Below are 25,804 nucleotides of genomic sequence, written 5' to 3'. Positions count from 1 at the left end.
ACCCCTGGTCCAAGATAAGATAAGATAAGATAAGACAAGATAGCCTTTATTGATCTCACAATGGAGCAATTTACTTGTTGTTACATGTATCTAATGTTAAATTAAGGATATAGATAACTGACCGAAACTAGCCATTTGTCATTTGCACCTTTAAAAAGAAAATGTATTCTTTTTTAAATGCCTGAAGTAAAACGGTGTTAAAATACACGCTGTTCACGCTTTATCGTAAACCAATAATTGCTTCTATGCAGTTTTTCTTAGTGAATAAACATCCACTTTCTCAGAGTCTTTTCTGTGCCGTCGTAAAACCCGATGCAGGGAAGTACCACATCAAGAGTGACTTTCTTTCGCCTGTGCAGCGCTGGAACTGCACATGATGCTCGCTCTCACCCACACGCTGTGCAAAAAATACCTCAACGCACATCCTTCCTCACACGACTCACTGCACACACGCGTGGACAGTGAGCAGTCAGGCCTCTGCTACCACAATGTCAAACACAATTCCCTGACGGCACACACAGAAGAAGCCCCCCCCCCCAAGCCCCAAGCCCACCCCTTGCCCACACTGTCAGCAGGACAGTGGGTAGATGTTGGTTCTACGGGGGGAGGGCGGTGTTTTGAGGACATGTGGGGTGCGCTGGGGGTCTTTGTGATTCAGAGGTGGGAGGAGTAGGGGGGCACATAGTGTTCTATTTCTCACAGTGAGGAGAGAGAGTTAGAGAGAGAGAGAGAGAGAGAGAGAGAGAGAGAGAGAGAGAGAGAGAGAGAGAGAGAGAGAGGAGGGAGGGGGAACGGGCAGGGGGAGGGCTGTGTGCGCTCACTGTGGACGTGAACAGCGCCTTCTGGCTTACAAGCAGAGCGGATCTACAGCCACCAAGAAGCACTTAAACAACAAGCAACCTCCACTTCCTCTTTCTACGTCTCCATTGTTCATTTGGCGTTTACAATCCTGCCTGTGTGTGTGAGTGTCTGTGTGTGCGCGCGGGGCCGCTCCGCATCTTTCTGCCCTTTGTCCGCTGCCTTTTGTTCCCAGCATCCATCTGTGCTCCGGCTCAAGAGAAGGAAGGAGTCAGGCATCATCATCTTCCCTCCTGCATGATCGCCGGTAAGCCAAATCATGTGCTCTTCTTCTCTTTTTCTTTTTTGTGTTGTGTTTTCAAAGATGCAGAGCCACATCGGCGTCACTGTGTCACTGTATTTTGGGTAACTGGCCCATGGGGGTGGATGGATGGGATGCAAGCAGGGTGGTACTGTAGCGGAAATGGGAGCAGCATGGGTCAGGATTCGCGGGTAAGTGTGCAGGGAATGTTGTCTGTTTTGCCCCTTGGGAACGGTCAGCCGGGGTTTGCTCTTTGGCAATAGCACAGATCCCAGTTTGACGTTGCACTTTCAGCCTAACTATAATGTACTATAAGATTGGAGCCCATAAACCATCTAAAGCATCACTGATGTGTGACCATTTCCTGTGTGAATGCATCTTATGGTCACAAGACATAGATATTTGAAGTATTACAGAGGCAGCCCATGCACCACACATACCATTAGGGCTAATTGCGTCTTTGTGGAGTAGACATACCGATTAATTGGCAATCCCAACAATATGGACGTCATTGTGGTGAAATGCAAGCAGAGCTACTGTATATGCTAAAAACAATAGCCCCCATCTGATACAAAAGGGGTGGGTGCATGCGGAATGGAAGAAAAAAAAAAAACATGGTGAGGGGAGGGAATTATTGGGGAGGAAAAACCTGAATGGAAGAGAAATGCCTGAATGGGAATTTCAAGCGTTCCAAATTCTACAAATGTCAGAGAGGTGTAGTGTGTTCCGGAGGATGGGAGATGATGGAGGAAGAGAGTGGAGAGGGTGAGGGCATCGTATATGACCATGTGACTCTGCAGGTCTTTGTGTGCACAGAGGAGACGAGCTGCAAGGTGGAAAAGAGGAAGTGGGATGAAGGAGGTTGATATTGTCGATCCCTTTGATAATCTGCTTTGTATAATCTACAGGAGTAGATTAGGGCATGATTGGTGACAAGCAAGACGTCCTTAGACAGCATACAACAGCATTAGGCACTAAGGACATGTGGCCTGCAACGCAAATACAAAAAAGAAACTGTCAAAACTGCAGCTTTGAAGTGGCATGAACATTTTGAGAACTGGCATATGATGTCCCCACCTTGAAACGAAAATGGCAGCCTCCATTAGATGAAGAAATTGTCAACTGATTTGGCATACAATATATTTATGATGGTTCGGTTATATCGACTTTTACAGTGGAAAATATACTCAGTAATGTCTACTTTCTAGAAAAAAAAAAAACATTCCTCTCTAATAAACCAGTAATGTATACTGTTTACACAAAAGGTGAAAGCCATTTTAACTATCGCTCCACTCATCATCATGTATTTAATTAATTGGGCATAAATACAGTATATACTCTATTCTTCAAACAGTGGTTGTGTTTGAGTTCATACATTTACATAGCTTATACTTTGCTTTAGAGTACTGTGCATTATGAAAATGAGGTTGTGTTGAGACAGCTGTTCACAAGCAAGGCACAAATCACATGTGTCGATGTTCTCATCAGTATTTGATCACAACACGCTTGGCTAAAACACACATGCTCTCGTGATGTTAGTGTTCGGTGGGCGCCTGTGGCCCTTCTTTTTTCCCCCTCCGCTCTCCAACCAAACGGTGGCTGCTACGGTATTTACTCGTGCTGTTGCTAGGACACTCCCTTTGAACATTTTACCCGAGCCGTTTGATTGGCCTGCTGCGATGATGCAAGATTCCCTCATCCCAAATCTTCCCATAGAAACATGCCCGTCTGCATTTCCCTCCACTGCTCTCTCCGCTTGCCTGTCACTCTTTGTCTTGCAACCACAACGCTTTCTTTCACCCCCCCCCATTCGTTATCACCTTGCTTTCCCCATTCCCTGTGCGTGCTTCTTATCCGATCATGAGATGCTAATACATGCGAAGCGCTCTCGAGTTACGATTTCTTCCTTCCTCGTTTTTTACCTGTCACTGAAATAATACTCATATGGCCTGTGTTGAGGATGTGCCGATATCTCTCACTTGGCCAGATGACTTGTATTTGCTGTGTGTTATATGTCTAGTTGTGTCCATATTGGTATTTTAAGCATAAAGTCAAAGTGGTATGAAAGATAGTGAAGTGACCCAATGCCACCCAGCCTTTCTATAAAGTATATATTTTGCTAAGAGTTCAGACATACTTTCAGATCATAATTAACAGCTCAAACCATTTGGATAGAACTAAAAAAAAAAGAAAGAGTGGCCCTATTTCATGGAACAATGCTAAGACATCACTTCAAAGCAGAAATGTTAAAGTATAAAGGTAAATATTGGGTCAAAAAATAAATGAATGTAATATGTGTCATCAGTTTTACCCATTTATTTCAATTGGTGAGGCTAAGGTTAGGTGATTTTGTTTTGTTTTGTTCTAAGAAGAATGAAATATGAATTACTAAACAACCCTTTTGTGTTGTTTATCAAAGTCATTATGGCTTTTGAGATTCACTCACTGTGACGACTTCAACTGCTCTGTCGATTTGATTGCGATTAATTGTGGCGCTCTACTAGTTGTATAGTTGGCCATCTCTTACAAAACCACTATTTGTTCCGTAGATTCTTAAATTGTTATACAATTTCTGATCATTGTGAAGCGCAGATACCAAACTCAAACCGTTTTATGATAAGTGATAGCCATAGACTACACAGAATCGTATACATTGCACATATGTCACCAGTTCCATGCCATTTTCCTCTCACTCACTATAAGGGCAACCTATTTGTCAAGCCATTACCTTGACTCTGGCATCATTTCCCATGGTGCTCCTGTTCCTTCTCCAGTGGTGTGTGCAGTGATTTGGTGATTGGTTATTGCATGCTGAGGGATTTGGCTGTGTGCGAGTAGGAGGCGGGGGAGAGGGCAGGTTATTGTGCTGCTATGTAAATTCTCACTTTTCGCTCAGGACTATTTGTCAAACTGTAGTCCTCGTCAACAAAGGCCTTCTGCTTTAAAAAACGGCAAATGATGTGATGCAGACACAGCACATCTATATACAGCTGGTGCTAAAAGTGAAATACTGAAAAATGAAATTAAGAAATCCCAACCAGCGAGCCATTTTTATACTATACTAAATATTGAGTTAAAACTGATTTTGAATTACAATATTGCAGTACTGCAAAATGGAGGAAAAGAGAAACATTTTAAAAACAATCTTGGAGGACTGCTTTATTTGTCATTGTACTGTACAAGCATACAACGAAATTGTGTTCAGGTGTTAGTCCTGAGCTGCTGTGACTGAGCCGTGCTGCACTGTGGGCTAACCTGACCAGCTTGTTTTTGGAGGTCGGGGAAACCTGCTTGGCTGCTTCCGTGCTCCTCTGATCCTCTGAAACGGTGCAGTGCCTCCTGGGTTTGTCCCTGTTTCAGAGCGTGGTGTCCTGCACTGGTCAGCTCCTCCACCTCCTCCTTCCTCTTCCTCCTGTGCAGCTCCCTCGGCATCAAAGAACAGTCTTTCACCATCTTCTGGGAAGAGCTTAGCAGTTAATTTGTTTTATTTTCCAGTGAACGTCCATTAGCCAGAACAATAGAAGGCATGTGTAGCTTAGCTGTGAGTCTCGCCCGGATACCTCCTCGTTTGTCCCTTTTTCATTTCCTGTAGCTCCTCTTGTGACGCCTCCACTGTGCTGCAGGTGTGGAGGCTCTAGTGCCTCTTCAGTGTCTCAGAAGAAGAAATTTGTAGATCTCAAATGGGTTTAGCTGATATCCACCTACCTGCTTACTTTTAAAAAGCTGCTTTCTTCAGGACTATTTACTCGTATATACTCTTTGCATTCAAAAATCCACCGAGCCCCACAAAAACACAGCAAAGACATTCAAAAGTATCCAGTAAAACAATGTGGAACACAGAAATAACAAATGCAGTTTGAAGAAAAAGGCAAAAAAAATGCAGCTGTACCGAGAGAGAGTGAGGTTGCTGTGTGGTTACACGTCCCCATGACTGTAAACGTCAAAAGAGCATATTGATTCTGATGCACAAATACTGAGCAGTTGACTTCTAATGTTAAGGTTGTTATCTTTTAATGTTAGGGCTTGATAGGGCTTGACATATTTAAAATAACCCTAAACTCAAATGATAGCCACACATTCACATGAACAGCCATTTAAATATATTGTAGCTTCTGAAATATTGTAGCTTCTGATACTGCATACCCAGTGCCATAATTTCTTTTGAACCATTATTAGGATTTGAGAAAAGTCACAAGCACAAAAGGTGAAACAGTAACTCCCTCCACTTACTCTGCAAACCTTTGTAAAAGAGCATCAATATCTGAGTTCTCTTTGTATCTGTTGAACAAAAAAAGTCCTTTAGAAATCGTGTGAGCATTCTGTCTGCTCCGTTTGATTCCAGTCCCTCCCATCTGCGGACTACTACAGAAGCTGGGACAGAAATAATTTGGGATTTGACATGTGATCCTTTTCAACCTTGTAATCTTCCAGTTTATAATCCATCGTCAGGGTCAGGCGTTTGGGATTTACATCCCCCCAAAGCAGAGATGATCCCATTAAATACACACAGGCAAAGTGTGCTGCAGAGGTGAAACAGGGGCACACTATACCACACCACGCTGCAACCGTAATTGTTATTTTCACATTCGTTTATTTGGAAGGCTTATCAAACATATAACCGCCAAATAGCAGTCAAAACATTCAGAGTGTGACCCAGTGGAACAGACTATGACCAATTTCTTCCAGCTTTTAGCGCATTTATCTCAAGGACAAACTGTGCGTGAGTGCTCAGTGCACATCACCCTCTGACAGATGCCATCCACACAAAACTGAATCAATGTTAATGGTCTGTTATTGATCACAAAGTGTGTTTTATAAGCTTACAGTCGGCAGGTTTATAAATAAAATTTGCTCTGAACACATTTGCCAAGCTCTTGTGTAATTGACAATCCTATAAATTTAGGCTGGTTTGACAGTCTGAAGAGTTTTCCTAGTGGATTTGTAGGACACAATTCATATCAAAGAATCAGATAACCATTGTAATTGCATTTTAAAATCAAGGCTGAGTTCAAATCGCGAACAAGCTTATAAAATAGAGTATAGTGTAGCTACGGGTTTAGGGTTTGGAAACTGTTTGGTGTGACGGTGAAGCCAAGTTCAGGGGAATCTCTAATCACAACACGTTTGTCTTTAGTGTCGGACTCCATCATCTTTGAATCTTTGTCTGTGCTGTGTGGAAAGCCCTTTTCTAAGTAAAGAATGCCTCACTAACCCAGGGACAGGGGTGAATTTCCATCTTTTCATCCGATTAGCTCAGATTTTCATTCAGGGAGTTTGTATAATATCACCAACAATGTCTGTCTGTCAGTGTGATCGATGCCAGTCACTGATGTCAATGGACAGTCCCAATGGCTGCCCCTCCTCATGATCAATAATCCCCATTCAGAGACAGCTAAGCTAATTTAGTCCAATTGGAGTGCCATGAGAGGAGGGAAACTGGAGCAGAGCCTCATTTAAAGTGTAATCAGTGACAAGTTCAATTATCCATTTGGTGATGTTATTTTAACTATAGGCTGAACTGCACCTCATATAATATACTCGGTTATACATCACGCAATAGAAGACACTATGCCATGAATATAGCTGCAGCTGCAAATATATGCCCAAGATCAGCAGAACTATTTCAATAGGCCACGCCAGTGTCTGTATCATGTCAGCTGAAACCTATAGCTTATATTGCAACCAATTTCCTGTATTTGTCTCAGTGCTGTTCCCACTCCCATTGGGAAATAGTGTAAGGCGGCACTCCATGTGATACACACTGCAGTGATGGGAGCGTGGCCGGTGTCAAGGACACACACACTCTTTTCAGGTCTATCTACACAGCTCTACAGCCCTCAATAGATTCAGGGTCGAACAGGGGTCAGGGGTTGTGACAGTTACTCATTTATGTGGGTCAGCGGCTGCAACCAGAGGGGCATACAGTCACCGAAAACTCTATTTCCGAGATGACATTTTTTTTGGTAGTGGTAGTTTTCTTCCATCCGGATGCTATCGCGCAAGTGTTATATCATCTTGTGACTAGGAATGGGGTCACAAGTCAGTACGCACTGGCACAATCCCAGACAGACAGGGTTGCATCAAGAGGAGCATTTACCGTGATTACCCACAAAGACGTAAAGAGGAAGGCAGTTGTCATAAGACTTCCCGTTTGGACACTCGATGTTAGCATAAAAAAAAGACACTTTCACTGCTATATAAACAGTCGCCATCTCACCTGCACTTCCATAGAAACGAGCACCCAGGCATAACATAGTGAGGACAACATCATTACAGACTGGAGGGTGAACCACTTTTGCTGATTTGCACCAGGGTATACTTGTAATGATGACGACCCAGACTTTTTCAAATACTTTCCTGACTGAATAAACTGTATACATGTATTGTAGTGCAATAAGATACCGTCTTGTTGGGCACATAAGGACACAGAGAAACGCACAGAAGGCACAAGGGCATAGGAATCGGTGTAAGATGTGACGATAGAAGTATACTGCAGTGTAGAAGGAGAAGTACGATATCAATACCCCGGGTGCTTATAACTGCTTTTGTGTGTGCTTAACTTTATAGAAAAATCTCCACTCACATTTCAATGGTTTTGTAATTTCCCATAATGATCTTTAACATCGCTGAGAGCATGGCGACATGTCCAGGGTCAAATGAGGACAAATCTGGCAGAAAACACATTTGTTCATTCAGAAAAACGCTTGGTTTAAAAGGGCAAAGAGAAAGTTTCGGGGAACAGCACAAAATTCTAGACCCGACAAACGATCAAATGTTGGAAATGCATATGGATCATTACAGACTTGGGCCCTTCAGCACTTGACACTGAGAATGGAGGTCAACAGTCCTCCAGAAGTCAATTTAATTAATTCAATTTAATACATTTTTACCACTGGTATTTAATGATAATAGCAATATCAAGCGTTTGAAGGAGGCATGAAGGAGGCTAACCAGCTAAGCTATGTGGTTACTACTGACCACAAAACACACAATTCAATTACAAGATTTATCTGAAACTTCATGACCTAAAAGAGTTATACAATGTTGCCGTATTTTGAACTACTTGGTATTTTCTCTATTTAAAATATTTGCATTATGGCCAGTAGTTGGCACATACACTATTATAGTTAGTTACCCTCCGTTGTCAGGCATTAAGCTGTTAGTTTTTCTCTATTATGAAAATTAATGGGTACGACTAGAATTCTGATTCGGGCAGGAAATCACCATAACAGTACCCCTGATCCCCCAGTCCAATGCCTGAGCTATATTCAATTTCAGTTAGCATACTGAACATAACAATTACTTGCTAATAATCTGACAATTATCTGACAATAACGAACGAAAAAATACACAACTAGATGTATCTATTTACTAGGTTTATAATGCACTGAGACTAATTAATGTTAAAAAAGGAATATATTAATTTCAATATGGAAGAAAAAAAACCTTGATCTGCAGCGCTGCGCTACACTACAGGGACATTAATTGCCTAATATGCATGCAAACAATACAGTGCTATATCAGCAAATAAGCTATGAAATCCCACAGGTAATGCCCTAGATTTTGCTTATACTGGACAACTCATCTGATCCACAGTGAAATCTCTATTTTTGCTCAACTGCGAGTCCTGCAGCTTGGAATTACAATGCTCATTTGAAATCGAGGCACCATTGACAACAGTGCGTAAACCAAAGGGGGGAGGGGCAATACTGCTGTATTCGCCTCCTCCATCCATTTACTATCACCATTCTTTTCTTCTTTCACTGTCTGCTTGTGCCCACGCTCCCCTTTTCTATGTTCTCCATTGTCCTTGCTACCGCACCTCTGCCAAGGCACAATTCATAAGTACAAAAGTCCATGTAGTGCAAGAGAAATTGCCTGCAGCAGTCCATCAGTGGTCAATCTCGAGTTTGCCTTCAGCTAGCTGCGGCGCTGCCACTTCCCATTTACTGCTAGAAGTGGTGCCTTTATAGACGCACCACGGTTCTCCGAGGTCATCTCTGTTTCAGATGAATAAGTGTGTAACAATGGAGTGGACAAAGTGGAGGATGTAAAAGACTCACAAAAAGGATGGCAGAACAGGGCAGTGAACAAAATGATAGCTTGAGGGCTAAAGAGACAATGCATTTTTCAGTTGTCAATTAAACTACCAGCTGTTTACATCTTATAAAGTAGAATTTGTATCCTTATCAAGGGACTACAGCTGAAAATAAGCTAACTGGTGCTATTACAAATGTTGATTGATGAGCATTATCCCTGTTTAATATACTAGTAATTATATTGATAGAGGTCACGACTGTTCCAAACCCAGTGGGGCCTCATCGGAAAGGGCGAATGCATTCAATGATTTGCAGAGGTGACCGTAGAACACAACAGAGATAAAAACATAAAACCGATAAATCGTTATTAAAAAATAAAATATACTTTCTTATCATTTATTGATGCTATTACTGTTTCACGTCATGTATCAAATTCTGCGGTTGTGGAACAGAAGAAAAACAAGTCACAATAAAAACACAAAGATTTCGACTGTATCACACACTTGTGATGGTTAAAACAAATCTAAATGTTCTAGTATGAATCAGAATTGTTTGCATTGTAAACAAAGAAAAGGCTAAAACCCCGAGAAAAAATCCTAGTTTGTGAACCTGTTCTCAAACATTGGCAATAAAACTATTCTGATTCTGAAGCTGTTGTTTATGTTGTTGTACATGTTGACCGATGTCCAAAAGCCCTGGTGTGCTCAAAGCCGATCCCTGCTGCTGACTAGACGTCTGTTTGCTCTCTGGAGACTGGAGAGTAGTCTACAATTTGATTACAATGACAGTGATGGACGGTGACGCTTGGTTTATGTGCTGGATTACCAATGCATTTTAGGGACACTCAGGGTGGTCTTTAAAACAAAAATGTTTCTCCTACAAGCTCAATTTGCTGTTAATAATGTTAAAATAATGTAGTTATCATGGATTAATTGTCTTTCATGAGAGTATATTATTATTATTATTAAAATGGGCAATGGCAGTGTTGCACCCAGGGACCCATCTCCAGATGTGGAGCCAGGCTGATGGTCAATTTCATCTGGTTGGAGGATTCACCTATTATACTTGTTTTTAGTTGTAGGAGAAACCCGGATGAAACCTACGCAGACATGGGGAGAACCTGCAAACTCCACACAGAAAGGCCTTGGACCTTCTGGCTGTGAAGCACAAGCGCTAACTGCTGTGCTACCGTGCCGCTTGTAGTGTTTGCTTAGGCAAGCTCATCTGTTTGATCAGCGAAGACAATATTAAAATGCATTGCCCCTATCTACCAAAAAGGTAATGATACAGAATGAGTATCCAGCCTTTAGCTTGAGCAGGGCATCCTCACACTCAGTGGCACTTCATAGTCCATTTCATTTTTCATTTATTTATTCATTTGAGCAGAATAGTAGTGCAAACTTTATTTTACAGAAGAACAAAACAAGACAACGGCACTCGAAATCTATAACGTCACAGCCTATACTCATGCAAACGCCACATGCATGAGTTTATGCTTAGTATCATAATCAATCGTTTATGGTCATACAATCAAAAGGGGGAAAAAACAAACACAACTTGAAGTCATACAAATAGCGAAGCATATATATTTTCATATTTCACAGTTGCAAACCAATGTCTGACCAAGTGGGAATAGTCCTGCAAATGTACATAATCAATTAAAGATCTTTACTGGACTTGGATCTTTCTTTTCATGCTAACAACTCAACATTATATACAATACAAGTAAATAAACAAACAAACTGCAAGTAGAATTCCACTGACCACAAATGTATGTTGTCTACTATGGCGTTTCCATAGCCTAGACTTTGCAGCGCATCCCCCAATGAGCATATTAGTACTGTAACCAAAACACGCTTGAAGTATATAACAGTTTAATGCAATAAGCAGGGAAAGCATTCCGGTATCGGTTACAGCATAAACCATACAGCTGCTTTTGGACCTGCTTCCAATACGCCGTTGTTTTAATATGATGATGTGCCACAAATACATCTGAGACTGTCAAGTTCGGATCAAGTTCACGTCTAAGCAGCGCAGGCAGAGCATCTGGAGAGAAGTTTGCATGGAGCTGAGCGGTGAGAAAGCAAACAGGTGTTGTGTGGCAAATGGAGCACTCAGCTAATTAGGAGAAGTGAACATAGTGATCCATCATGGGGTGTAGTCAGGGCTCTGAAGGGTACATAAAATGAGAAATGTGCTTTTAGATTGAACTAATGGAAGCATTCATTGTGACAGATGTTGCCAAAGCTACCAGAGATAAAACGCATTCCTATAAGGGGCATTTTTTCTGTCAATGGGGTAACTTTCTCTTTGAGATACGGTTCACGTTTTCACCTCCGACACTTGACCCTATGACCGACAGAGGAGCCCAGGCCATCAATAGATCCAAAAGAGTCCACTAACTAAACATTATGTAAACGAAAGAGTGGACCGTTTAGTTTACTGCCCCTGCAATAGTGAGCGAATTATTGCTTTTTGTCCCACACTAAAGAGATTAAAAGTGCGTGGTCAAAGCATCCATCCATCCATCCCACCTGATTGATAACACAGTGTACGGTACCCAGGCTGTGTTGCCATGAGAATAAGAGGCTGAGTTTCCCTGGCAACTATTCTTCAAAGCAGCCTGCTCTCTCCTCTCCTGTCTGCACTTTCTCATGATGGGAGTCGATGATGCAAGTGCAGCAGAGCCCGTGTTAATGCTTACACCATTGAGCAAAGAGAGACAAAGACGTTTGCCGACACACATAATGGAGGAACAAGGGCGAGTTCCTAAATGCAACAACTGGCATGAAAGTGGAAGAGCAACTTCATTTAAAAAAAAAATATTTCCAAAGATAGAATATGAAATAGTAGCGTAATGGTCCTCATTTTATTCATCTCTGTGAAACCCATCTGCAGATTTGTGCGTTTGAAAAGGAGTGGCAACAAAAGCAAAAGTTTGTATGTGAGCAAGCACTGGTCTGCACATTCAGCACGGATATTTGCATCATGCTGTTCCTCTTTCTCATCTTTTTTATCTTCTCAAACACTGTCAAAGACCCTTCACCCACCTCCTATATAAAAAAAAAGAGAAGTCCATTGTAATTCTCTTGCATTGTCACACACACACATGGCACACGTTAAAATAGTCTTTCTGTGTGTGTTGTCAGGTTGTGGGTGCTGATGCTGTAACCCGTGTGTGGAGCGATAGACCCTGGTTAATGCAGTGAAGTGCTCCTGTGGGATCAACACTAGTGAAGGTAAGAACACGCAAGGACAACATGAGACAAATCCTCCCGATACTCAGCAAACTAGCAGGTTAAGATGGAAAGTACATCACTGTGACTATAAATAATTATTTAGCATGGAATTATTGGTAAAGCTAGAGTCAGATAGAGCTGGCAGAGTCTATCAATGGTGGCCCAATCCCGCCTGATCTAGTGCCAGAGCCCTAACAGGAGGGATCTTTCACTCAGCCTGAGAGAGAAGCTGCGGCCCGTGCACTGCCGGCTTCTGTTGTGAACCAGGTTTTGCTTTTGAGAATCCACGTGGGAACCTTACCGTTTCTAGAAGAGGCCGTGTCCAGTCAGACTACAGATGAAGGCGATGTCCCTATTGCATAAGGCCAGCACTTTGCTCCACTTTACACCAGCCAACTGCAACAGACAGGCAGGATAACATCATACTGCCCAGTTTAAGAAAGCAACATCTTTGGCTAAATCATGTGGGTTTTTTTTTATTGTATTAAAAAAAAGAAAGAAAAAAAGATCAATAAGAGTTCTAATGTCTATAGAAAGTTTGTAAAAAGGAAAATTGTACATAAAACCCCAAATATTGAAATTACTTTGTCATTGTTTGCCCTAAGTAAATTTGTGGCAGAATATTTAAGCTACAGAAAATAAATCTTAGACTGAACAGGAGCGAAGCGTGTATTTATTTCATGTAATATGCCTAAATAGTGAAAATCCAGAGCCATGAGGAGGAAACACATGCGGTAGGCCTATATCCCTCTAGAATAGTATGCAAATGAACCTATTTGCAGCTAAAAGACTGTATAGAGTGAATACATTGCATAGAAAGGAGTTTGGCAGGGCAGGACCAGATGATGCGGATAGTGCTGCTGGCGGGGAAAAGGAGAAGTGGGGCGGAGAGGAAAGCCAGGGGCTATTTTTGAGGAACTTTTCTGACGTCAGAAACAAAAGCAGGGGGGGGAAAGAGCTTTTTACTGTTCTCGTCCAAACAACGAAAACGTACCATGGAAGCCAATTTAAATGCTCAGCAGCATGATGCTTCTGAAGTTTTAAGAGTATAGAGACTATAAGCAGGCCTGCATTCTTGTAAATACGCCACCATTCTGATTAGGCCTGTGCAGTGAAACCACCAAGTCTTAAAATAGCAAAGGCAAAAACGAGAAGTGCGAAGTGGTCATATGCGTGCAGTGACAGAGGGAGCAACAGTTTTAGTTTATTTAGCCAGGTCTGTTGGCACTGCGCAGCCACCGGTGTCTCTCTGGGACCACAGTCAGCTCCCAAAGGACTAGGATTAAAATAACAGCGGCAGGTTCAAAAAGCAGACACGAGGAGGCAGTGACACGAACCTCTTGGAGCAAAAACTACTCAAGGTAAGCGTCAGGCGATGGTAAACCCATGTGGCACGCCTCTTGCTAATGGCTAATCTCGCAACAAATGATCGAAGACAGCTTTACGCAGACGCCATGCCATCGTTCGTAATTGTGCGCAACTGACCATGGATGTGAGGCGAATGCTTGCTCCACATCTTCTCCCAGCATCACCAGGCCAACAGTATCCAGGCAACCGTCTGGCTATAGCCTCGCTCGCGCATCGCATCGCGCCACATGCTGCCCCAGGCTGTGTACGCGCATGTGTGCGTCACCTGCAAGTGTCAAAAAAGCGGCCATCGCATTGTTCTTTGTGCAGATAAGGCCGACGTCTTCTTTGCGGTCACCTTCGCAGTTTAAAGTCGTGTATCACGGTGTTTGTGTATTCATAGAAGCAGATGAGCAGGTGGTCGGACAGTCAGGAGGTGGCAGATTGTAAAATATGGCATGTACTTGTAGCCTATTTCAGAATGAGGTGAAAGAATGCGTTGCAAAAAAGACTTAATAATGTTGTATTAGGGTAGAGAAGTACATGATCACAGGGGCAATGGCAGATAGTCTGAACAGGCCTATTTTTGAACTTTGCATTTCCATTCCACATTTCATAACCTAGATAAAGTAATTTAAGGAAAGTGTTCTATGTCAGTATGTTATCTTTCACTTTTTTAAACACTTGGATTAGGTGTCTGATGCCCTCTGCTGGCAACAGATGGGCATGAAGCATTCAAAGAGATAAATCAGCATCTTAAAGCCTATTATTTCTGTAGGATATGCTTTAATTCACAATTATATTTAAGATTTTGCCAAAGATTCTACCAAGCTTTCTTTAGTTTGGCCGTTTATATTTTCACTTCCTTACTGGACACCGACAGGAAGTGACATAGATGAAGGCAAACAATTTTAAACTGTTGCCATACCGACCAAGTTAAGTCAATGGGAAATGAGTGACAGCATTTCTTCATTCAAATTGCTGCTTCACTGAAATGAAATTATAATGATGCAGCTGATGTTATATCCTTCTAAATAAGCCATATTTTCAAAAGCATTAAAACCTGTCATATGCACTTTGGAGCTCATTTCACAATGACTACATTAACAACATGTCACCCCAGCTCTGCAGTGTAAATCTAACCCATGCTTCCTCCTGTTTTTCTGTGTGCTGCATTGCAACACCTATTCTTGCTGAGTAACTGTAATAAGGCCCAGCTTTCTTTGCAGGCTGAGAGTATCTTGTGAACATGCTAAACCCAACTGTGAATCACTCTAGCCTCGCAAATTGTTAGGTTAGTGTGTGCTCAACCTATAACACAGAACAGTAGAGGAAATGAAACTAGACAACAACTTTTAGGGGTATTTCTTTGGTGTGCCATGTCTAAATACAATAACCACTAAAGTTTGTATTCTGCCATTGTGGTTGCTTACATAAATGTCTAGTCACAGAATTTTGAGCAGTACAGAAAATCAAAGCCTATTGTATCTGTTAAAGCAGTAGGAGAGAGTAGTCTATACTGTTATTGAATTATGACAGCAATGTAAACGCATTACAAGGCTCCATTTGAGTGACTCCCGCACTGCAGGGAGTCATTTATCCCTAATCAAATACAGCAGTAAAGATATGAGGGGAACATCATCTTGCATATTGCGCTGACAGAAGGGTATAACAGAAGTATAGCTAATTAGACAAGTGCAGACGGGTAAAGAAAAGCAAACCTGCTGTGCCTCAGTCATGTGTCTACTTTACGCCACTTGCCAGGTGCTTCCTACTGTATGCATCTTGTTGTTCTCCTCCCTGTCCAGGTCGCCAGCCATGGGGAACCTCATTAAGGTCCTTGGCAAGGATTTAGAGAACTGTCCACATTTTTTCCTGGACTTTGAAAGTAAGTGGGCATGGGTCGCATGCACGTTGCAGCAAGAGTGTGCCTGCCATGTGAAGTGTTCATGTGTGGGCTGTGTTCAGTGTGAGGCTAAGAGAGGTGCATATGTGGGTGATGGTGGGATGGAGTGGCAATTATGGGTGGGGGGGTGGCATCATTGCAGCCACTGTAGTCTTAGTACCGCCCTGTAAAACTTACTAATGGACTGGGGTCAATCACTGTTTAGAATGTGAAATGGTAGATTTTCAGTTGCTTAAGTGAACACCATTATTTTCGCTACATAATATTTATTATGAAGGATATCAGCCTCCACGGATTGGAAGCAGTTAAGTAATTTTTGCTTTAGGACACCAAGCTGACTCATCTAGTATCAAGCTTTTCACACATTGAAGGTTAGAAACCTATCCTCAGCCAGCGTGCTCCATGCATTTTCCTTCCCTATCAGGTCCCTAATCGAGGTCCAAAATCTAATATATATTCATTCTATTCATTAATAGCAAATTAAATGGCTGTATGTACAACTTTGATAATGAAACATTCCAACTTTCTGTCACTAGATAGATTTTCTCATTGGTCAGTATATAAAAGGTGTCTCTGTAGATAGGAGTGGAGTGGACAACAGTGGCTGTTTGTATGCGGCCATGCCTCACCCACTCCACCCGTCCAAACCATCCAGCCTCCACATCCGGTCCTCTGTCGCACACACCACACGTGCATGTACGGCTCACACAGTCGTGCACTGCCCAGCGCCATCCCTCATCACCTACATTATGTACTTGTGTACTCTTTTTGTTCCAGGGGGCTCATGGGAAACCTCCTGAAAGTGCTGACTTGCACCGAACTTGAGCATGGCCCAATAGTTTTCCTTGACTTTGAACGTGAGACCATCCGCTTTTTATTTTTTGAGTTCTCCTTATCTCTCTGTTGCCTTTTTGCGGTTTTTTTTTTATTTTCCCTTATTTCCATTGCTGATGGCGGTCTATTTCGTCTTATTGTCCCCACAGCTCCTTCTTCTTACCCAAAGGGCTGGCATTTGAAAGGCTTTGACTTCTTTGATATCATACTACTAGAAAAACAAACAACTAATAGCATGAGGATTGAAATGGCAACAATAGTGCTATGATTTGCATCTCCATCTCCTCAATAAAAGAGCCAACGACAAATACCAGTCCTTTTCAGGGTTATGATCAGGGATGATATAACTGCATCCGTGCTCATTGTCATCGTCTTATTCCAGAGAATGTGATCTATTGTGTTTGTCCTAGTGTGAATGTAAACTAACCTATACTTTTTACTGATTTCTTGATGAACTGTCTTTGCTCTTACATTTCTATTTGTCAAGTGTAACAAAGTGATTAGACACATTTTTCTGACAAGCAAATATATACTGTATAAAGATAACGTCTTACTAGACGAACTACTAAAGAACCACTTTGAGATGAGCTACTAAAAAAATAATAATAACTTTTCCTAGACATTCTCTTAACATGCTCTAGTATAGTTTCCAGTGTATACTTCTTGCCCTCTCTTATCCCTATTCGAACACCTTCTAAACAGTGGGAGGGCTCACAGCTTGTGCATTCAAACTGCTTAATATTCCCCTTTGTTTCATATCAGTGACTTCAAAAGCCAGTGTGATGAGTCCGGGGTAGGCAGAGCAGTGCCTCACCCCATACACCCCCATACCATCTGTGAGCTCTCCCCGTCATAGAGACACAGTCACCTCTGCTGCACAGAGCAAAGTTTGTGCTAACTCAACATGTCATAAGGTTGTTTATAAATGAACACCGGGTTGAAAGTAAAGTACATATAAAAAAGAAGGGCAAAAAAAATGCACTGCCTATAGTCACTCTAAGATTATTCTAGTTTTGCTTCATAATATGCAGCGATATGCATGTTGGGACTTGTGCAAGGAGTACACATAGACTGTAAAAAATAAGTACACTAGCTTGAGACCCCTTGTGGGCCTCCTAAAGAATCATTTTAATTTACAAAAATATCTGTGGGCCAGACTCAAGCCTGTTGTATCAGGAAGTTATCCTATGACAAATCTATATGCAAGTCGCTGTATTGTACATTCTGCTGTGTCTCCCTGACAAAGTGTGACTTGAATATGTCTCGAAGCCACTAATAGTCTTTTATCACTTCCTGATGTTTACCTCAGTGCACTAACCCAGATAAAACATACATTCACAGCCTTCGGTCATCTGGCTATTATATCCATGTCCTTTTCGATTAGACTGATTTCTTTTTCTGATTTATTTACTTCCTTAAACCCCCCCCCTCTCCCCGATTCCCTTCCCGCATCTCACTCTTTCGCTTCCTATTTTCTCTTCTTCCCCGGCTCTTCCTCTTTTCTGCGGGCCTTTTTTTCCCCCCCCGACTCTGATCTTCAGATGCACAGCCCACAGAGGCGGAGACAGCCGTGTATAACCAGGTCAGCGCCGTGCTCGAAGAGGCTCATGGGATACTCGCCGAGCTGCAGTCCTATAATGGAGCGGGCCAGGAGATACGAGAAGTGAGCAGGACGCACATGCACACACACAAAATGAGCACAGGCGGACATCACTGAGCTGTCAAAATGAAGATGGAAAACATGCTCATTATACTGCTATATACTGTATAATGATCTTAGAATATCATAATACCATTGAGTTTTACAGTGCTTTAATTCAAACTTAATAACCGCGTTTATTTTGTGATGCCTTTTTATTTCACCCCTGGTTCTTAGGCAATCCAGAATCCAGGTGATCTAGCTCTCCAGGAAAGGGCTTGGAATGCAGTCTGCCCCCTGGTGGCCAAACTTAAGCGTTTCTATGAGTTCTCGCTCCGACTGGGTGAGTACAATCCACATGAACCATTCAGTGCACCCCTTATTATTGCAAACATCCCCCTCTGTTGGCAATAATTGCGTTTATAATCTTACAGAGAATTTAAAACGGAGATGCAATTGTACCTTTTCCATTCGGTGCTTGTTGATAGTTCACACTCGTTGAAAATTGTACATGTTAAAACGGCTAAACACAACTAACAATAAGCTAGACTGCCTTTGCACGTGCTCAAGCGTTAGACAATGCACCAGAGTGGGCTGTCAGTACTGGCAGACAATGTTCTATCCACAGCCGCTGAAGACTTTGTTCCATTTTCTTGCGTAACACTGGAAAAAACAGAGCGTTTCGTGTCTCGTACGGTCACAACTGATCAAGCTCGTCTCTTCGCGCCGGAATGTTGTTATTATTTATTCTATACAGTATCTACCATAGCCGCCTTCTGTGACACATCACTCACACACACTACTCTCTCAGCATCCTAAACGGGCAGCCAGGCAACCGTTGCTAAGGAAACAGTGGTACATGAATGTCCAGCACAGTGTGAGACAAAGAGGGGATGTTACGGAAAAGATGGTTGTACTGATGCCTGAGTGCAGCTTCTAATTCTGTATATGATAAACATGTTCACTAGTTCTCAAACTGTAGTACTACGGATTCTTCTGATGCTCCTCAGGTTTATAGAAGATCAGATATGATTTAGTCCAGGTTGTGTGTTGAACGGACACAATTGAATGAAAAAGCCTATTGATTAAGTTAAGGTTATACATTTAGTGCAATGTACTGTGTTGAAATACTCAAATAAATATCTCAGTATTTATTTTTGTAAATGTGTGTGCAATTCAGTTGTGTTGTACAAGTATTTGGATTATCAGCAGTAGCTATTACAGTTTGCACACCTTAGAGCAGTAGTTCCCAAAGTGGGGTCCGGGGCCCCCTGGAGGGCCTCAGAGGCACAACAGGGGGGCCCCGAAAGCTTGTTTGCAAGACCGGTACAATGAAAAAAGTTATTTTTGAAAGGAAAAATACATTTATCTGGACAACACACTATTTTAAACCAGTATTTAGCCTACTGCCATTGCTAGATGTTACTTTTTATGTCATTTAAGCTGTAAAATTATAACAGATTCTTTTCAGTGAAATTATTATGATTTGGGGGGGCCACGAGAGATTTTCTGATCAATTAGGGGGCTGCGATGTCCCAAACTTTGAGAATGGCTGCCTTAGAGAATTTGAGGTTTTACTACATTTTGGTCTTAACCTCAGGTACCTCAGAGTACCGTGTCTCGCATCTGCTTTAATTTTGGCATTGGTCTTGCTTCAGATTCTCTTTGCTGGACAACAGGTCAAACTAGCCCTGTGCTGTTGTGGTAGCAACGGTTCAGCAAACAGGAGGGCAAACTACGGGGTTTCTACCCTTTAGATGAAACAGCTGAGCGCTGTATTTATAGAAGCCCTTATACAATTTTAATGTAGAGGAAGGAATAGAGCCTCAGGAGACTTAAGCATTGCTACAACACACAGCTCAGCGAGTCTGTTTTGTTGAGAGGTGGAGACAGGTCGAAATACATATAATTTCTAGGATTTCTGGATTCAATTAAAACCAATAAAGCCTGTTTTACAGTTGCCCCGTGGTTTTCTGGCGCACCTGTGGAAGCACACACACACAAAAGACTTAAAATGTTATTTGCTTTTAAGATTAAATTTGCTTTTACTTTGTGTTGACAGAAAACGCTTTACGCAGTTTGCTGGAAGCCCTGACCAGTCCGCCGTACGCTCCAATGCAGCATCTGGAGAGGGAGCAGGCTCTAGCTAAACAGTTTGCAGAGATCTTACATTTCACACTCAGCTTTGATGAATTAAAAGTAAGCGCAGTCAATGCAAAGATCAGAGTCAATAAGGTGATTTGCAGCGCGACAAAAGAATTATGAATTAATCTCTTCCATTCACAGATGACAAATCCAGCCATTCAGAATGACTTCAGCTATTACAGGAGGACTATAAGCCGAAACAGGCTGAACAACCAGCAGGTGAGGCCTTCATACTCACAATGAAACAAATGAGCTTAGTCAAAATATCCTTGTTTTGGTCGCTCTTTATTATTTCCAGTCTTACCAAGAAGCTAATAGAGAATTTAATAGTTTATTCCCTGTGTACGGTTTTTGTGCAGCACTGTTTTTCTTTATTTAAAATGGACTGAAATAAGGTGAATGATATTGACACAATACAATGTGCGGTATATTTTGATCTGATTTCAGCTTGAAGCAGAGAATGAAGTCAATAACGAGATGGCCAATCGGATGTCATTGTTCTATGCTGAAGCCACGCCCATGCTCAAGACTTTGAGTAATGCGACTACCAAGTTTGTGTCAGAGGTTTGTCTTCCTACACTAAAATCCGTTCAGTTTTACTGCCTGAGCTGTCTATTCTCACGTCTCTTGTCTCCCCCTTGTGGACGTTTTGTGTAATTAATATTTCTGTTTTGTTATTTTTACATTTCAGAATAAAACTTTGCCTATAGAGGACACCACAGATTGCCTGAGCACCATGGCCTGCGTGTGCCGCGTCATGCTTGAAACTCCGTGAGTACCATCTTATTCATTGTGTCTCTCTCTCCTTAAGAGCAAATTTTAATTAACCGTCTTTGCATTCATGTGATTAGCATAAACGTGTTCTTTAATAATAATGTGTCCTTCAGGGAATACCGCTGCCGGTTCACCAACACAGACACTATGCTGTTCTGTATGAGGGTGATGGTGGGCGTCATCATCCTCTATGACCACGTTCACCCAGTCGGAGCTTTTGCCAAGACGTCCAAAATCGATGTAAGTTTTCCTCCAGACTGTACGTTTAGCCCTGGCAGTGGAATTTCACAAATGATCAGCCCACGTCAAAAGATTAGAAGGATGGTGATCCACTTGTTTGTAGATTTGTGGACCAGTTGCACCACTCCCTTATTTGTTCGCACTATGTACAGGAAAGGGTGTCAACGCCTACCTCTGGTGACTGTGGGCCTAGTGTACAATTGTGTGTTAACTTAAGGTGTGTTTGGACAAGTCTATTGTTGAATTTGCTTTATTTATGTCCTTTTTTTGCAGATGAAGGGCTGTATCAAAGTACTGAAAGAGCAACCATCCAACAGCGTAGAGGGTCTTCTCAATGCACTGAGGTGAGAAAGAATAACAATAAAAAGAGGGTTGTAGAAAGACATTTCAAAGGGGGGGTTGGTATGCAAAGTTATACAAAGTTAATGTTATGTTTCCTCACCATAAACTACCTTGAGTAGTATTTAACTTAATTTAGATTTTGTATCGAGTTATCTTGTTACTTAGTATTTCGCACAGCCTAGATCAGGGGTCCTCAACTTTTTTCTCTGGGGGCCACATTATCGTTTCTGACTGTGATGGGGGGCCAGGTTGGCTATAACATAGAATTGTATGACCCAGACCAAACTGTTGCAGGCTTCATTGTGAAGTAGAGGTTACTAGCCTGGCACAGTCATCCCCACGTATTTGTTCAGCTATAGTGTTTTGCAAAAATAGTAATCAAGCCTTCACACTTTGTTTTAATTTGAAAAACCACCGGTATTCCATTAATTTTTATTTTCAAATAAAACATTATTGCATAATGTGACCAAAGTAATAACGGCTTACACTTGTGCTTTATAAGCCTGTGTCACAAGTTTCTCAAAGTACACTGTTGTCATTACTCATTCACTCCACACTCTGGAGGTAAGCTTAATTTACCACGTGGCTATAATGTGTTGCTTATGTCCTGATCTCTTACCTCAGTGGCCCTGCTGGACACGTGTGGAATTTTATTTATTTAAGTTGCCCCCTAGTGGCTCGAATGAGTATACTGGTTATTTAGTTAAAAATCATATCATATCTTTGCACAGGAATGGGCTAGAGACTCATTTGAAAGCTAAGATCTGCAAAACTTCTCCAAACATTTTACATTTTGTAGGGTTTTTTTTGGTCACTTTTTTGTAGATATTTTGTCACGTTATTGTTACACTTTTTGGTCGCTCTTTTGTTGCTTGTTCAACACTCTTGCCACTTTTTTTAATGTGTTATTGTTGCTTTTACGGCATGTTGTTGTCGGTCTTATGACGCTTTTGTTTTCATCCTCGTTTTTGTTGCTATTTTGAAGTTTTTTCTTCAAGAAGCTTTTAGCTCTGGGTAATGCCGAACTAGACAAAATGTGCTCGGCTCAGGTGGGGGTTAAGTTATGCATATTTTTGGACATCCTGTATTTTACTGCATAATAGATAGAACCGCCATCTACATTTTTAAAGTCCATAAATCATTCCAAGCATTTCAAATTATGAAAATGTAAACTATCAATGCTGACGTACCCAGAAGTATGTGTATAAGCCTCTGTTACACTTTAAATGAACATGTCTCTTGTTGTAGGTATACGACACGGCATCTAAACGATGACAGCACCTCGAAACAAATCAGGGCCCTTTTGCAATGAGGAACGACGAAGGAGGACGCGAAGATGAGAGGAATGATGCACTTGGAGAGGAGGAGGACGACGCCGTTACAAGTGGCTGAAAAATTTGTTTACAAAGAAGCTAAATTGTCCCCAGGATAGAAAACTGATGGTAGTAAGAAGAAGAAGAAGAAACAAATATATATATATTGTTGGCTGTCCATCATTCTGTCTCTCATTTTGTAAAGTAAGAAAAAAGAAATGTGTCAGAAAATAAAGTATAGATATTTATTGAAACGAGTGAAAATAAACACGCAAAAATAGATAGGACTAAAGAGGAAGATATATCGCAAAATTTAAGGTCGGAAGTGGAAGCCGTGAGTTTGAAAGAGGTCGTTATTCCAGCGGTAGTCGAAATATTTTTGCACACACTTTGAAAACATTGCCATCCGTTTCTCTCAAATTGGATTGTAAAATCAGCACCCCGAGCTCCTGTTTTTTGCCTTGTTCCCGCGCACTTAATCTAAAAGGGGTCTGATCTGGCGCCCCTTGTGTGAGTATGTAGTGTCGTGGAGACTGCACTGATGTAATAACAGGCATATTTAGGGAAGCAATGTGATGGATGCCCTCCGGAGATTTGCTTCCACTCGCTTTGGTTTCTTTGCCACATTGTGCAGTTGGATATTGGGGGCACGAGCAGATGAAAGAAAAAGAAAACCTGTTAAAGCTTATACATGCCTCCACCTTTCCCACACCCTCATCCACCCATGGGATACAAAATATGTCACCGTCTTATCGGCATCCTATCAGAAAGCTAGTCCGGCCGGCTTTACTTGAACATCGACTCATTCCATGGTGCTAAAGTGGCTTGAATCTCCTATGTTCATAACACAGCGACTAATGTACAAAGAAAAGGACCAAGAGATATTTTATTCATTCTAGTTTCACTTTAGCGCACAAATGGATGTGTTTTGAGAAACCATAGCACACTTACTTGATCACGCAGTGCCAAAGTTGATAGGTAAAAATGCTGTTATAAGAAGCAGGGATAGAGGAATCAGAAGTCATCACATGAGAGGCTTTATTTTTGGCTTGAATTGTCAAAGCAAAAAAAAAAAAAACATAAACAAAAAAAACATCTGCTAACAGAAAAAAAACAATTGCTGGGTTGAAAGAAAAAAAGAAAAGAAAAACTAAACACTGGATGTCTATAGCCCTAATTTATTTGATCTTATATTTTCTACACAGGGGTATGTGCTCAAGCAGTCTTGAATCTATAGATGGCATGTTCTAAAAGCTCTGACAGAAAACGTGTAAATAAGGTGTTTTTATCATTTTTAATTGTTCAGTGATGCTGAAATTTGGGTACGTGTCGTCTCTCAGAATTTACCATGCGTTTGGCTTGGGCCATCAGACTCGCCGTAGTTTCAGAAACTCAGCGCCATGATTGATGAATGAACCAAAGGGAGGGAGGGGTCTGGGGGGAGGAGGAGGAGGAGATATCCATTTGGCTTGTTATTTTGTACATTTTGTGCAACAATAAACATCATTTATTTCATTCATCTACTGTGTGGTGTGCGTCTCTTATGACAGTGTGAGGTGACAGAGTAAACAAGTGCTGCCTAAGTTACATAATAAAAGAATAGTTAAAGGTAGTGCTCAAATCAAATATTAGCTTAACCAATAACTCTAAGATTGAATTTGTTCACAATTACACGGACAAGTTGTTCATATTTGCATACTTTTGTTTTGGTTCCCAAGTCCGCTGTCCAACCCAAAAGCAGAATGAGCCCAAACCCATGAATGAGCTGTTATAGAACTGGGAGATGTGGAATGTATAACAAATGTCAAATATAATAGTAAATTAGCCACCTATGCACATGGATCATTAATCATGGTTGCTAAGGAACCTTGGAACAGCCCTGGCTGACCCCATTAAAAAAAAAAAATGTAGTATTTATTTCTGAAAGTTCAAGCAAACAAAGAAACATAAGAGATGAATATTGCACACACAAAAAAAGAGAATATTTAGGCCGTTTTGAAATGTACATAACAGGCTCGGGTTGGATAATGGATAAAGCGAACAATACTTCGCTTTTACCAAAAGATGGCAGCAAAACATTAGTAGATATCCGGCCACTTATTGCAGGAACTTCTTGCTTCATTATTGATTACATCACAATAGCAAAAGTACAAGGAATCAACACATAGCCCCTGTATATAAATATCCTACACAGACATCAATTGTAAAATAGACAGTATTCAGAGAGTACATGTGGCTGCTGTAGCTGACCTGACATATTGTGTAGTAAAGTAGGGCAGGGGGACACAGGAGAGACGGGGGTGGTTAAATATGGAATAGTGAGTAGATCTGTGAGTGTTTTAGGCCAGATTGTGTCTCTCCAATAGTTACACAGGAGAGAGCAGCTATAAAGAGCTTTATTCTACAAAGAACCAAGATTTGGTTTGCAAATTTAAATCATGATAATGATACTGGAGTTTGACAAGAGCATTACTGTAGCTATGAAAATTTTAGTACAGGCCAGAGGATATTTTGGTGTTGTAACATTAGACCTTAAGGCCTCTCTAAATCTGTACATCTTTGGGACACAACAACACCTTCAGGCATCAAAATTAATATTTAAAAAAAAGAATACATCAATAATCTCAATCTTTGATGATAAATAATGTCTGTTGGAAAGAGGTTGAGATCAAGCAACTCTCAAGCTGTCTAAGATTTTTTTTAATTATATTAATGGGTTCTGTAGGTCAGTAAAAAGCAATGGTGTCAAATAAAGAGGGTTTCCAGTAGAAGTTTCTTAAAAGTGTGGCATTTGGCCATACAGCTTTTGTTCTGCCTGATCCCGTCAGATCTGGGAAGCTAAGCAGGAAGGGCCTGGTTTGTATTTGGATGGGAGACCGTTTGAGAA

The 25,804-nt window shown here is 41.4% G+C and overlaps 2 protein-coding genes across 5 annotated transcripts in view; both read left to right on the top strand.

Moving 5' to 3' along the window:
* The window catches only part of yars1 (tyrosyl-tRNA synthetase 1), a 203,923-nt gene that overhangs the window by 88,862 nt on the left and 89,257 nt on the right, over nt 1–25,804 (top strand). The gene's annotated exons all lie outside the window — the stretch shown is intronic.
* Nucleotides 820–24,392, top strand: fam49al (family with sequence similarity 49 member A, like). 4 transcript variants are annotated; one of them, XM_079571321.1, is made up of 12 exons: nt 820–1,105; nt 12,288–12,377; nt 16,408–16,487; nt 18,006–18,127; nt 18,341–18,446; nt 20,166–20,302; nt 20,390–20,467; nt 20,696–20,812; nt 20,940–21,019; nt 21,136–21,262; nt 21,536–21,606; nt 22,853–24,391. In XM_079571321.1, the coding sequence occupies exons 3-12, from the start codon at nt 16,415–16,417 to the stop codon at nt 22,914–22,916; spliced, it is 975 nt and encodes a 324-aa protein (XP_079427447.1). In that variant the 5' UTR covers nt 820–1,105; nt 12,288–12,377; nt 16,408–16,414; the 3' UTR covers nt 22,917–24,391. The 4 variants fall into 4 exon arrangements, with proteins under 4 accessions (XP_079427447.1, XP_079427448.1, XP_079427449.1 ...); XM_079571322.1 differs by lacking the exon at nt 16,408–16,487 and adding an exon at nt 15,533–15,612 and having other exon boundaries at nt 821–1,105; nt 22,853–24,388; XM_079571323.1 differs by lacking the exons at nt 820–1,105; nt 12,288–12,377; nt 16,408–16,487 and adding an exon at nt 15,533–15,612 and having other exon boundaries at nt 22,853–24,390.

The sequence above is a fragment of the Gobius niger genome, assembly GCF_951799975.1.
Source record: "Gobius niger genome assembly, chromosome: 14".
Lineage (NCBI taxonomy): Eukaryota > Metazoa > Chordata > Actinopteri > Gobiiformes > Gobiidae > Gobius > Gobius niger.
Note: the sequence above shows the minus strand (reverse complement) of the source record. Positions and strands in the feature narration are given on the sequence as shown.